At 42.8% G+C, this 13,633-nt stretch overlaps 1 protein-coding gene across 20 annotated transcripts in view; it reads right to left on the reverse strand.

The window, feature by feature from the left end:
* Nucleotides 1–274: 274 nt before the first annotated feature.
* The window catches only part of TRIP12 (thyroid hormone receptor interactor 12), a 138,808-nt gene continuing 125,449 nt past the window's right edge, over nt 275–13,633 (reverse strand). For all 20 annotated transcript variants that reach the window (XM_042995556.1, XM_042995555.1, XM_042995569.1 and 17 more), the window contains 8 exons: nt 10,668–10,782; nt 10,201–10,355; nt 9,308–9,472; nt 5,918–6,082; nt 4,004–4,117; nt 2,183–2,277; nt 1,559–1,662; nt 275–819 (listed from right to left, as the gene is read on the reverse strand). In XM_042995556.1, the coding sequence (XP_042851490.1) occupies nt 623–819; nt 1,559–1,662; nt 2,183–2,277; nt 4,004–4,117; nt 5,918–6,082; nt 9,308–9,472; nt 10,201–10,355; nt 10,668–10,782 (1,110 nt within the window). In that variant the 3' untranslated portion in view covers nt 275–622. The remainder of the gene's footprint in view (nt 820–1,558; nt 1,663–2,182; nt 2,278–4,003; nt 4,118–5,917; nt 6,083–9,307; nt 9,473–10,200; nt 10,356–10,667; nt 10,783–13,633) is intronic.

Consider the following 13,633-nt stretch of genomic DNA (forward strand, 5'->3'; position numbering starts at 1 on the left):
TCTTAATTTGAGAGAGAACACGGAACAACGGGAGCCCATGGCTGATGAAGATGTGACAACCGTGAGTGTCGCACACAAAAAAAACCGTGTGGACCGCGGACAACACATGAACCGGGGAGGGAAATGAGAGGGGAGGGAGATGCACACAGAGCTAACCTACCGAACCGGATTTGTCAAACACACGTGAGCTTTCGTGTCTGTACTTATGTACAAGAGTGGTCTTTGGAGGAAACAAAACTGCAGACTTAGCTAGATGGACACACACAGCCCAGAATTAAACTGCACAGCGACATTTATTGTTTCAGCCTGAAAAACATCCCTTTTTTTTTAAATTTCACACAGCAAAGCAAGTTAAAAACTTCACTCATCAAATAAATGATAATTTAAACAAGAACTTGCTAAAGAAACCTCATCACAACAACGTTTTAGGGCCTGATCACTTTAAGTCCATGGGGCCATTAATGAATATCAACCAAGTGTCTCTTGTATAATCTGCAAGCCATTTTTCCTACAACAAGAAGGCGTAACATGTTTCCTTGACTCAGGTGATACATTTAGAAAAGAAATCATGATTTTTTTTTTCTTTTGCTGTAACAGGCAGACACCGCATTTCTCGCTGTGATCAGGAAAGATGGAACGACTGCTGTCCTTCTCTGGCCGCGATCAACAGTTTCTCACGCATGATCTCAATGCTCGAGTAGTCCGGCAACTTAAGATAGTTCACACAAGTCATTACGGAGGGCAGGAAGTCATCCGGGTTTTCTGTCGATTCGAATGTCTTCCGGACAATTGTCAAAGGTGGATTCAAACTCCGGAAGCCTGAGCAGAAGGGGAAGGAAGAAAGACCAAGGGAAGTTAGTAAGTTAACAGGCCGCACACAGCTAACTCCGAGCCAGATGTTTTTTAGCCACAAGAAGAATCCGTCTGGAATCACAAACGTAGCCTTTCTGTGCTGCTACCATCAGGAAACGTCACGCTGCTTGGCTGTACGGTGTTACCACACACGCAAGGCGGTCCTTCTTGCTGGGCAATTACATCTACACACGTGATGTACGTTTAGTGTACGGACCCCAACATCTGCTTTATTTACTGGAAAAAACCACTGTAGAATATGGAGGCCAACAGCTCCTTCTGCTTTTTGGCTTTTAAAACTGAGTACCAATTTGACTCCTATTGGGACTGACTCACTCCTAGAAAAGTAGACTTTACAATGCTTTCTCATCCAAGAGTCTGTAAGGTACAGCTGGCTGGAGGATCTGAATTTCACCTAGAAAAGTAGCCTTACGTGTTCGTTAATAATCCTACTTCAGTGTGTTTAAGATGATCCCTATGAATCTCCCTGCCGGCCGAGAGCTCTCACATATCGCAAAGCCAATGGAAAAACTCAAGACACGTTAGGATACTAGAGTAACGAAAAGGCACTGTTGGGTCAAATGCAGAATATCCTGCTGGTGGTACCAAAGTCTCTGTCCTTCTCTCCCTCTCCCTCCCCCCGCCCCGCCCCGCCCCACCCCACCACCACAGAACTGCGGCGGCCAGGCGCCTAGGGCACACCCACCTCCAACAGGCAGTCTCGGGCTACCGGTCACGAACTGGAGAAATAACCTCTGCTGCTCGTTATCAAAACTACTGAGAATCTCGAACAGGAACTTCACGGCGCGACTACAACAGAAACAAGTCAGCAAAATCATTTCAGCACGGGACTGTGCACCTTTCAATCACACCGCACCGCAGACTCTCACAGCCAGCTGCAGACTACCAAATTTCAATACGACTACCTATGAATTCGCATTAGGACGCATTCGGAAACCTACGTAGTTTTCTGTTGTCACAGCTGGAATTCAAATGGAACGATTACCGTTGTAACAAACAAGACTTGTCAGGAGTGTACGGATATTTCCATTTTACCGCAAACAAAAACGGGTAACGGGTTTGACCTGTATCCTCCTCTCTTTCCTCCTCCCTGTTCACTTACACAGAAATACCCGAAAAAGAAATCTTTGAGTCCTAAGGTCTTGATAGAAATGAGGCCAAAATATCAGAAAGCCTCCTTTAAAATAGGCAGACAAATTTAAAAATGGCACCCCCCTGTTGTTCATAACGTACGTATACACACGCATGCACGCACACACCACCAAATTCTTGACCCTCAAACGAAAGCCCAGCAGATCCGGGTACTCACCTGTCGTGAGTGTAACCGTGGTCCGGCCTGCAGCACTCCATCAGTGTCTTTGCATCCCAAGTGTCCGCTTTACTGCCGCACAGGAGCTGGTCCAGCTGCGTGGTCACCCAACAGAAACAAATTACTAAGGACACGGCTGCATAACTCAGTGAAAACTCACAGGACATGCTGTTTTGCAGATGCCAATATAGCACAGGACTACCGTGTACCAAAGTATCATTTTCAATACCGAAAGTTCTGCACAGGGACCTCTTTTTTCGACAACGTGCTCTTCTACTACAGATACAGACCCAGCCTCCTCTTCTGGTGCCTTTAAAGGCACCCTGCCCATCTGCAGGGACTGGCTTCTAGAGAAGACTTTAATCGCAAACAAAACATACCTGAGACAAACCTTTGTTTAAGCTTTCCTAACGCCTCTCGTGTCTTTACGGGCTTTAACTCCATAACCTACATCTCGCCAGGGAGATTTCATAAATCCTGTTTTCTAGAAATGCCAGAAGCCAAGACACAGACTAGTGAGCTGGAGAGAGAAGTGGGAGAAAGCTGAACTGAGGCCCAGCCAACGGGCAGCTTCCTCACTTTGTACAGAGGCAGATGGCTGCCAGATGGTCGGCTGGGGCTGCACAGGGACCAGGCAAGCCGTTCCAGGGGGAACAGGAGAAAGCAAGAGTGCTTGCATCTCCTTGGAAAATCTAACACCAGTTTCACATTAAGCCATCTTTCCTCTGGTGACCTGCCCACCTGCAGAAGGACTACGGGCTTTGAGAAAATTTAATACCTACTACGCGTCACTCACTGGCAGGTACTCTAGGTGTCCCGTTCAGTAAGACAGAGGTTATCCCAATTTTATGGACGAGGCAGTCAGATCAGACACAACAGCCTAGACAAGGTCATACGGTGGAGCAGGAAGGACCAGAATTCAATTCCAGGAGCAACACTTGCTGCTTTCAATTCCACGTGACACCCAGTGCCTCAAAGTGTCCGCTACACCACATGCTCCCGCGAGCAGCGAATCAGAGCGGACGTAAAAATCGTAACAGATTAAAACGCTACGTCGAAGTCATTCAAAGGTATCCAGGTTCAGCCAGTAATAGATGTGTAAAGTTATCATTCAAATACTAAACAAAAAGGATCCCACACTGGAGAAACCCCACACCTCGCAGACCCTTTCTGTGCCATCTCACCACTCGAGAGCAGCGTTCCAGATTCTTGTTGCACTTAAGATGGCTGGAAAACTGCACACTCATTTTCCCCCACTCTTAACGTACTTGCAACGCTTCCTTAAAACTCCAAGAACGGACTCCAATCATAAAACTGTCTCACCTAATCCAGGAAGTTTAGGTTAAAAAAAAAAAAAAAAAGTGCACTCTCCTCAGCGACCGCAAAGACACGCATCCCATTCTCCACTGGCCGGCATCCAGGGTCAGGTGACTGACGATGAGGCGGGGCTTACCCAATCTCACACACAGACCCCACTCCAATACTTCAACTATATTTAATATTTATACAATATAAAATGTTATGTTTATGTTATATATATAGCATATATATAACATACATATATATATATAACATATATATATAAATATAAATGTTATATTTATATTACATCATATCACACTTAGTATTTGATACTCTTCTTTGCTCAGAAATGATCTTCTACCTCTACCAAACATCCACCCCTCGGCTCACAAACCCACCTCGCCCCCCAGTTTTCTCGTTTGCAATCCTCTTCGGCTAGATGGCACAGAGACAGCGTGCTACGATTGCTACAGGTACACAGTGAACAATGGGCAATTTCTTCAGACACAAGCTACTCACTTCTTCCGGGTAGAAGTACTGGAGATGACTGAGTGGGAAGACAGATTCAAATCCATCTCTGAAGGAATCGAATTGCCTAGAAACGCCTTCATTGAGTGCCCAGAATATAACCAGCTGTAAAAAGAAAGGTCTTTTAAAAACCGTGACAAGATTTCATATCTCTTTCCTACCCAATACATGTCAAAGTACAGTGAAACATCCATCCTGATCACTTTAAAAACAATAGCAACAACAACAAAAAACCCCACACAAATTAAGTCTCTAAAACATCTCTCAGAAAACCACATAAAAGATCTCTGAGGTCAACTTCTAACTCGGGGCCTGGCCAGCAAGAAAATGTAAAAACAATTACGATGAGCATTTATGTTTAGTGTGTTTTAAAAATTCATTTACATAAAACCCTGATGGCACAGAACGGTACCTTACTAGATGAGAAGCAGATGAAAGTTTCTCAAGAGGATAAAATGTTATTAAGAATTAAAGATAATGTGTCAAGATGCATAATAACCAACTGTTAAGTGTTCTGAATTTTTAATGTGAAATTTTTCTATCCAAATCCTGATTAAGTTCTTAGAACCAATGCTTCTGAAGTGGACCTTCACTTAGAAAAAGGCAAACTCTGGAAATGCAGTCACGTGAAATTGAAAAGGAACAGAAAGCATCTGTTACTGGTTCAATGATATCTAGTCATCAATGACTCCAGCTAACCCACTGGGTTCAAGAAATACAGGACATACTCAGATAAAAATAAAAACAACAGCATTTTGCTGACAGAAAAATACAAGCATCATCACAAATTCTTTTCAGAGAACTTTAATCTGGACATTAACTCATCATTTACAAGTAAGCTGAAAGGTTAGCTTTCTCAGAGTTAGGAAAAGCAGCAGGTAAGTTTGATCAGATAGTCCCGTGAATATTAAAGAATGTGTTTAACAGTCACAGAACAGTTGGGTATGCCAAAAGATATCTGAAGACCTTGGCTATCTACTCTTTCTCTAACAGACGAAGAAACCAGAGCCATTTTTCAGAGGTTCTATCTAAAATCCCACTGTATGGGCACCTGGGTGGCTCAGTTGGTTAAGGGTCCGACTTCAGCTCAGGTCATGATCTCGCGGTTTGGGAGTTCGAGCCCCACGTCGGGCTCTGTGCTGACAGCTCAGAGCCTGGAGCCTGCTTTGGATTCTGTGTCTCCCTCTCTCTCTGCCCCTCCCCCGCTCGTGCTCTCTATCAAAAATAAATAAATATAATTTTTTTTTTTTTTTTTTTTTTTTTTTTTTAAATAAAATCCCACTGTAGGGTGGCAGAAAACCCAAGTCTGGGTATAGGTGATTTTCTATCTTGAACCCAATGCTCTTTCCACTCAGGGTCAGAAATAAACCAAAAGAAACTTTTCAAAAAGCAGTAGTAAAGACCTACATAGCATGGAACTTAAAATACAATTTCTTTTTAATACAAAATTGTTTTCCCTTAATTTAACAAATATAGTCAAGGGCTATAGATTATCTGAAAGTCCTCATTACACCCATAAAAATGTGTTTGTGTGTGTGTGAAGAATAATGTCTAGTTTTGCCTTGACAGAATGCAGTTTAATGAGAACACAAGTGATGGCTCCTTTTCACTGATTTGTTTTAAACGAAGACAATGAGAGTTTAGTAGTGTTCAAACTTCAAGACAGAAAATTCAAGGTCATATATAAGGCTTCATGAAATATCTGACACATTTTGTCAAGTGCAGACAGAAATGAGGGCCTGAAAAAGCGGATATTGTGCAGTGATCTTGGGTGTCGAGGGTCTCAGGCAGGGGAGGCAGGCTCCCGGGACAGGTGCTTCCCCCTTCCCCCAGAACAGTGTCCACAGAAGTCCTGTGTCGCCCACCACGCTGGCCTTTTCCCCAAAGGGTGCCACGATTACGTACTCTTAAATATTCTTCTAAATTGTGGATAGTGACTGGTATATCCTTTCCTCCTTTCTTCAGTTCGATGTTGGGAAATCCTGGCAGAGTGAAATCCAATCCTAGATCTTCAACTGAGCAGCCGTTCATAGTCAGGGTTTCTAATGCATATTGTAGACTCTCTTTGGTCTAAACAAGGGGGATGGGAGATCAAGCACAGTAATTCAGTTGCTTGTATGTCTGTGTTTATAAAACAAAAGATATGCTAATAAATTTTATGGGTTCCTTCAGCTCTTAGAATACTTCTTTTATTGTCATAATTTACACATGACACAGATCACGAAGGAAATAAGCACTTTAGAATCCAACTATTTTTATATGGGGGAAAAACAAGATCACTTAAGTGTTCCTTCAAGATGAGAGGTCTGCTACTCAATCTGACTAAATTTCAAATCACCTTTCACAGAAAGTCCTAATAGTTTACATGATGGTTAATTTAAGAGTAGCTAATAGGGCCAAACTTCTTCTAAATTCTATCTTAATCCTACACACACACACCCCAAATACCAAGCAATAGTTAGGAAACTGTAAATACAAATAATGTACTATCTACTAATGGTTATAATTAACATTCTTCCTGCTGCAAAGCTCAAGTCTAAGGAATACCCTGGGGATTCCTCATTCAATCACTTCAGGACTAGAGGAACAGATCTGTATCCACAATGAAGAAAAGTTCCAACAAAGCCCTCAAGTCCTACTCTAAAGACAAATATTAAAAAGCAATTTGTATTATTCACCTTCTTAAATGCTTAAGAATACGAAAGGCTTACGTAAAATTTCTTTAGATTAGAAATCAAAGACCAACATGCAGAACTGCAAATACTATCTGAAAATAAAGGTGTTCAGTATAGGAGGAAGGGGCCAAGTGACTTCCCAAACTGGGGATACCCATACGTATGAAATTCCTAGCAGCCAAAGAGTCTAGGTACAAGAAATTAGTCATTTAAACTAAAAAAAGCTAGGAAGTTCTGGTTTACCGTCATTTTTAGAAGTTCTCATTTAAACTTAATCATTCTTTAATTAAAAAATATATATATTTGTTTATTTATTTTGAGAGAGAGTGTGTGTGCACACTGATGAAGCCACCCAGGCATTTTTAAAATTAGTCATTTTTAAAAAGGGAAATAAAAGCTGCCTAGGATTCCACATGATTCAGAACGCAGGAGGGGTAACAGCACGAAGACTGAGGTATAATGTGCCTGGGGACTATGGCCGTCTGTCCTCGCCTGTAAAAGCCTGTGTTTACGTCTTTCCTCGGCCTCAGGTGCACATTTGAGGGCACCTGAATGAAGACCTTTCACTGCCATCATTGAGACACCTGGGTGACTCAGTCGGTGAAGCAGCCGACTCTTCACCTCAGCTCAGGTCATGATCTCACAGTTCGTGCCCCACGTTGGGCTCTGCTTGGACAGCGCGGAGCCTGCTCGGGACTCTCTCTCTCCCTCTCTGCCTCTTCCCTGTTCACTCTCACTCTCTCTCAAAATAAAAAAAAAATCGCTATCATTGAGAGGAATCTAGAATATACAGTGTCCGCGAGATGCTTAAAAGAAATTCACTATTCGTTTTATCAGATCTTACATTAAATCGAAGGCTAATAAGCTTTAGCCCATTTCCCATGTATCTTTTGAGAATTTAAACTACCGAGTCTGCTCCATCCGTGTACTTTATAAACGATGAGGGGAGGGTTTGGAACCCTCGCCATTCCTCACGTGCTGGGTGAAAGTCAGTTAACATGGTACATCGGTTTCTGGAATCTGGTTTCTGTGCTGTGCATTTTATACTTTTAAAGTGGCAACATCAAAAACAAAGATCAGAAGAACAAATCTCAAAAGATATGAGGAAGAAAACTGGGTGGCATATTGCAAAATGTGTAACAGTGAAGGTTCCAGAGCAAACAGCCTGGGTGTGAACTCTCAGCCCTGCCCCCACTTCTAGGTATGTGACCTTGGCAGGTTACTCAGCTGGTCTGCCCTGGGTTTCCTGTGTGTAAGGCAGGAATATCAGAAAGACCTAAATCTCCCAGGGGTGTTGTGGATGAAATGAATTAATAGACATAAGGCACTTGGAACAGTGCCATGAGTTTTACTTTCTTTCCTTCCTTCATTTTCCCCTCATTATTTACCTAAGAGATAATCCTAAAGATGACCGTATTAGTTATTAAAATTTATCAAGTTGGTAAGCGTAAATCTAACGGATTCTAGAAAATCTTAAGACAACAAATCTTACATGGCCTCTTTTAAATGCCAATTTCTCTTCATAAAACATTTTTTCCTCAAGTCACCAATTAATAAGGGAGATCAAATTATTTCCCTTACAAATCATTTTCTTCTCTGATAACAAGGCATTCTAAAACCCATCTGTCCACAGTAAGCCCTTCTCCAGCTTATCAGGAGATGTGACACTTCCCTACAGAATCTCCCCTATTCTTACTTTACATAATTTATAAAATGGGAGCTGCTTTAAAATCGGGCCATGTTACATGCCCAGACATAGCTATTTGAGTCCGTGCCACTTTTTTGTCTTCTTCTAATGTCTGACGCAGAACTGCTAGTAATCTCAGACTGGGTAAATAATCTTTAATCTGTTATCAATATATAAAGAATACACATTCATGATATAAAATGAAAAATTACACCTTCTAATAGCGAAACCTCAACAGGTGTTCCTGAGAAATAGAGAACACCTACCATGACCTTTAAGACTATTTTCCTGAGATCTTTCTAAAAACAGGTGGACTGTTCTTCTTTCCAGAAAAACAATCTATCCTAAGCATAGTTTTTATTGATTCAAATGCTTACTAAAAGAATTCAGGGGGGCCTGGGTGGCTTAGTCAGTTGACTCTCGATTTCAGCTCAGATCACGTTATCACGGTTTTGTGAGATCTAGGACCACATATCAAGCTCTGTGCGCTGAGCGTACAGAGCCTGCTTGGGATTCTCTCTCTCCCCCTCACTCTATGCTCCCCCACCCCACTTGCATTCGCTCGCTCTCAAAACAAATAAATAAAAACTAAAAGAAAAAAAGAAAAAAAGATAATTCAGTATGATAACACTACCTGTCCAGGTACATTGTAATGCCCATCTAAATTTAACAAACAAGAGCCCTATGGCTTCAAGTCAGGACTGTATCCTATTTGTTAATCAAGCTGTTTATTTATCACCTGCTGTTATTATAGGTCATCTTACCCACTGTGAAGTCTTTTCAGTTATTCTAATAAAAAAATTAGAACTCTTCTAAAATACGACATTAATATAAAATAATAACTGGATCAAATATAAAGCACGTAACAAAGACCTCATCTCGCAACGGTAAGAAAGTGATCCACTTGACCGCCTTCTTATCTTCTAGGCTCACCTGGGATTTATCTTGTTCAAGTCTTTTCTTCTGTCTGACAATGTCTTCTAGGTGATACACGGATCTGGCTACAACCGGGTCAATGTCAAACAAATCATGCGATGTCAGTGAAGTTTCTTGCCGTAGCATCCACTTATAAAAGGGTAAGCCAAGGGGAAGGTCCACCTGAAAGGGAATATACACAAAATAAAACAGTCATGCTAAGCTTCTAGAATTGCCTCAATTTTATAACTGACACTTTAAGAGATCATTTATAAAGGTTGAGTAGTACTCCCCCAAAACCCCCACATTTTGGAATGGTTTCTCTCATTACACACAACTGTTCCCATTTAAACCCAATTTGGGGCCCTGATATTGTGAAAAACTTAGTACACTGAAGAATCCTATTTAAAAAAACTGACGCTAAAAAGGTGATGGACATATATATTCTCCATAAGAGCCTCAAACTAAGAGATGTTTATAGGAATCTTACTCTATTTGGGGTGGTGTAAACTAAATTCCACTGAAGTCTGTATTACTGCACATTTGGAAGAAAAAGAAGTTAAACGGACCAACTAATTAAAAGTGAAAAAATGTAACTTCTAAAATAACTCAGGGCACCTGGGCGGCTCAGTTGGCTAAAGCATCTGACTCTTGATTTCAGCTCAGGTCATGATCTCATGGTTGTTGAGTTCGAGTCCTGCAATGGGCTCTTCTCTCTCCTCTCTCTGCCCCCGCCCCTGCTCGCATGCATGCATACACTCTTTCTCTCACTCCAAATAAATAAAAACATTTAAAAAAATTCAAAAATAAAAATAAAAAATAAAATACAGCATTAAGTGCAGGGGATTAAGATACTTTCATAGTACAGGTACAAAACAAAACCGTCAACAAGCAAATAATCCTAAACTTACCAATCTGAAATCCATGATCGCCTTGGCCATTAATTTGCCTAAGAAGCGAAACTTCATCTTAACCTTTGCGATATGAGCGGGCTTAGCCGTCCTACCAAAGGGAAGCGCAAACAGGCCCTGGAGGTTTTGAATGTACTTGGTCCCTTCTTGGCTTCCTATAAAATGAGCAAGTCACGAAAACTTTAGATGCGATTTCCCAGAACAAAACAAAATAAGACAAAACCTGGTTAACTACTAACACTTAAGAAATTCAGTATTCTCAAAATCAGAAGGCAGATCACAGAATGAAGACCTCTAGAGCCGGAAGGCTCTCTTATTTGATAACAGAGAAAACAAAGGCTAAAAGGTAAAAGGGATTGAGGTCGGAGAGCATGTTGAGTTTACTAGAAGCTAAATATATTTAATGAACTGTAATGGCCCTTTTACCTGATGTGGAAAACCCACAGAGAATCACAAATTGATGGTACCTTTTGGATTGCTGAGAGTCACTTCTTCACCTCTCCAGAGACCCAAGTCGGCTCTCTGTAGTTCCTGAGATACAAGTGCATAAAACTCCAGTGTAGGCCCAAGACCGGTACCAACCTACAGGAGAACAAAAATAGAACGATTTCAAACTTCAGATCTGACGCTGCCTTTTAGACCAGCCAACCTTTCTGCAACGCAGATGCTAACAGCAACCATTTTTTGGTCATGTTATTGCCCAGACCATCCTGTCTTCCTTCCGTCTTGGTCGGCCAGAACAAGAACCAGCAGCCCTGTATTTCCTCTTTCTCCCCAGGACCTAACGCTGTCACTGCAAGGGTCCGGCTCCTACACCGGTAACAGCGCCACTGCAGCTGTCCTGTCCCCGGGGAATAAGATGGCTTTGTCTGAGTACGAATCTCTTTCCGGAGCTCTCGTGGGTGAGCTGTTAGCCTGAAACCAGTTCAAATGTCATCTCCTCAGGAGAAGCCTCCTTTTCTGCCCAGTTACTCTACCCCCCCCCACCCCTTTTTTTAGGACTTCTAGTTCAGCTACTTAAGTGCTTATCACATCATAGCACCGCAATTTTGTTACGGGCTCACATTTCTCACTCGAGGACAACTCTAATTCACCTTTGTACCTTCAGTGGTGCCTGGGCACACACCAGTCATTTAACAGAGGTTCGTTGAATAAAACAAGAATAAGGGAAGGCCAGAACCCACGCCAGCACCCACACGGCTAACTCAGCTTCGGAGCCTCACGGTGCACTAGCAACTCCGGAGAGCTTTATCAGTATGTGCACGGGATGGGGAGCATGTCCTGAAGACTCTCAACTGACAGGTCTGATTTAGAGCCTGGCCCAGCTCCAAGGTGACTGCACAGCCTCGAATGGAAACCCCTCCTCTGTGAGACATATCCTGTGTCCATGTTCACAGTCTCGTTATTCCTTCACGTTTCAAGGTCCTGCCAGCTCAGACCATAAATCAGATATTCGGCTAATGACAAGTTAGTATCATAGTTTATATGCTGCATCCACAGTCCTGGTGAAAAAAACGAGAGTTCCCTCATAGATCATTGTAAATAATTGGCCTCATTTTATTACCAAAGTTACTTTTAAAAAGTGCCTATACTAGTTCAAGCGATAAGATGCAATCCACCAAATGTTTGACTCTAACTTTGCCAACAGTGATCTACCAGGCTGGATGCGGTGGCACCTTGGCGATCCACTTCCATCCCTTCGTTAGTTTTCCTCTACGGCAGTAAATGGCATCTGCGTTCACCCCAGACTCCAAAAAACCTTGGCTCTTCTCTTCTTCACTCGCCACATTCCAACCCATCGTTGAACACTGTAAGCCCCACCCTCACAATATATTCTAAACCGGTCACCGCCATCGCCCCTCATCTGGGCTACTGCCAGCCCTCCTCCAGGGTCTCTGCACCGGCCAGCTTGGCGTCTCCTGTTCTAGGCTCACAGCGCTGACAGAGGCCTCCGTCTCTCGCAAAAGCAAAAGCTCGAGTTCTTCCACGCAGGTCCTCCGTGACCCCTCCTACAGCTGGACTCCGACCTCCAGCCAGTCATTCTGCGACAGGCCAGGTCTCCGTGTCAGGGCTGTTGCTTCTCAGTTCTTTTGCTAGACACACCCTTCCCTAAATGGTAATGGCTCACCTGTGCTCAAAGGTCCTCTTGGGCCACCCTCTCCCTTCCCCATCGTGATCCATCTCATTTAGATTTTTCTTCATCACGCGGCCTAACATATACATATGTTAATAATATTATTATTAACATAATAATAATTATTACATAATAATATGTAGTAAGGAAGTGCGTACTGGCCTTCCCAAACTGAACAAAGTTCTGAGATGGTAGGAATTTTGTATGTTTTGTTCTTCACTGAATACTGGGTAGTGGAGGAGAGGAAGAAGGGGAAAAAAGAGAAGCAGAGAAAAGAAAAAACTGCAGTAACATCTGATATCCACCAGAGGGCAGTTTAGAGCTGCTTAACTTTTTCTCCCTTTAGCTTAATTATCCTAGGCGAAAGAGAAATCACAAATCAGATCAAATTCCTTCATCCAAATAATACTGTTCTTTCTAAAGGCAAAACAGACTTAAAATATTAAATGCCCTGGGTATCACTATAAACCCGTCACCACAGCAAATCTCTGTGAGGGTGGAAGGAACAGGTCGAAGCTGCTCTGGCATGGGGCGCCCGGGTGGCTCAGTTGGTTGGGCCTTGGACTTTGGCTCAGGTCATGATCTCGCTCTTTGTGAGTTCGAGCCCCACATCCGGCTCTGTGCTGACAGCCCAGAGCCTGGAGCCTGCTTCGGATTCTGTGTCTCCATCTCTTTCTGCTCCTACCCCACTCGTGCTCTCTCTCTCTCAAAAATAAATAAAAACATTAAAAAAGAAAGAAAGAAAAAGACGCTCTGGCAATTCTTCCCAAGCCCTGCGCTGGCCAACAGGGCTGCTGTTCGCAACCTGATCTTTCCAGGCGTCTTTGTTCTACTCAGCCACTCCAGTAAAAAGGTAGGGAGTTTGCTTTTGCTTCATTTGTCTTTAAAGGAAAGAAGAGCATAAAGCTTTAGAAATAAAAACAGAGAAGACCAAGTTCTGACAACTTGTCTTACTCGAAGCGCTGCGAGTCTTTTTCTTTCAAAAGCTAACCCTTATGTACCAGCAATTACCATGTGCCACTGTTCTGTTCTGAGTGTTTTTCACACCTTAGCTCATTTAGTCGTTCTAACATGATGAAAAAGGTCCATTTCTTACACACTTGTTGAGGCATCACCACGGAGTTTACGTAACGTGCCCAACGTCACGGTCAGTCAGTGCTGGCACCAGGCTCCACAGTCCATGTTCCTAACGCTTCACCGCCCCAGAGGCTGGTCATTTGTAGCCCCAGCGAATCCTGAGGCTTGAAGACTCTCTGAGCCCAGAGACGGGTTTGGTTCTTCCCTGGCTCACCAAGCATC

The sequence above is a fragment of the Panthera tigris genome, chromosome C1 (assembly GCF_018350195.1).
Source record: "Panthera tigris isolate Pti1 chromosome C1, P.tigris_Pti1_mat1.1, whole genome shotgun sequence".
In the NCBI taxonomy this organism is placed as follows: domain Eukaryota; kingdom Metazoa; phylum Chordata; class Mammalia; order Carnivora; family Felidae; genus Panthera; species Panthera tigris.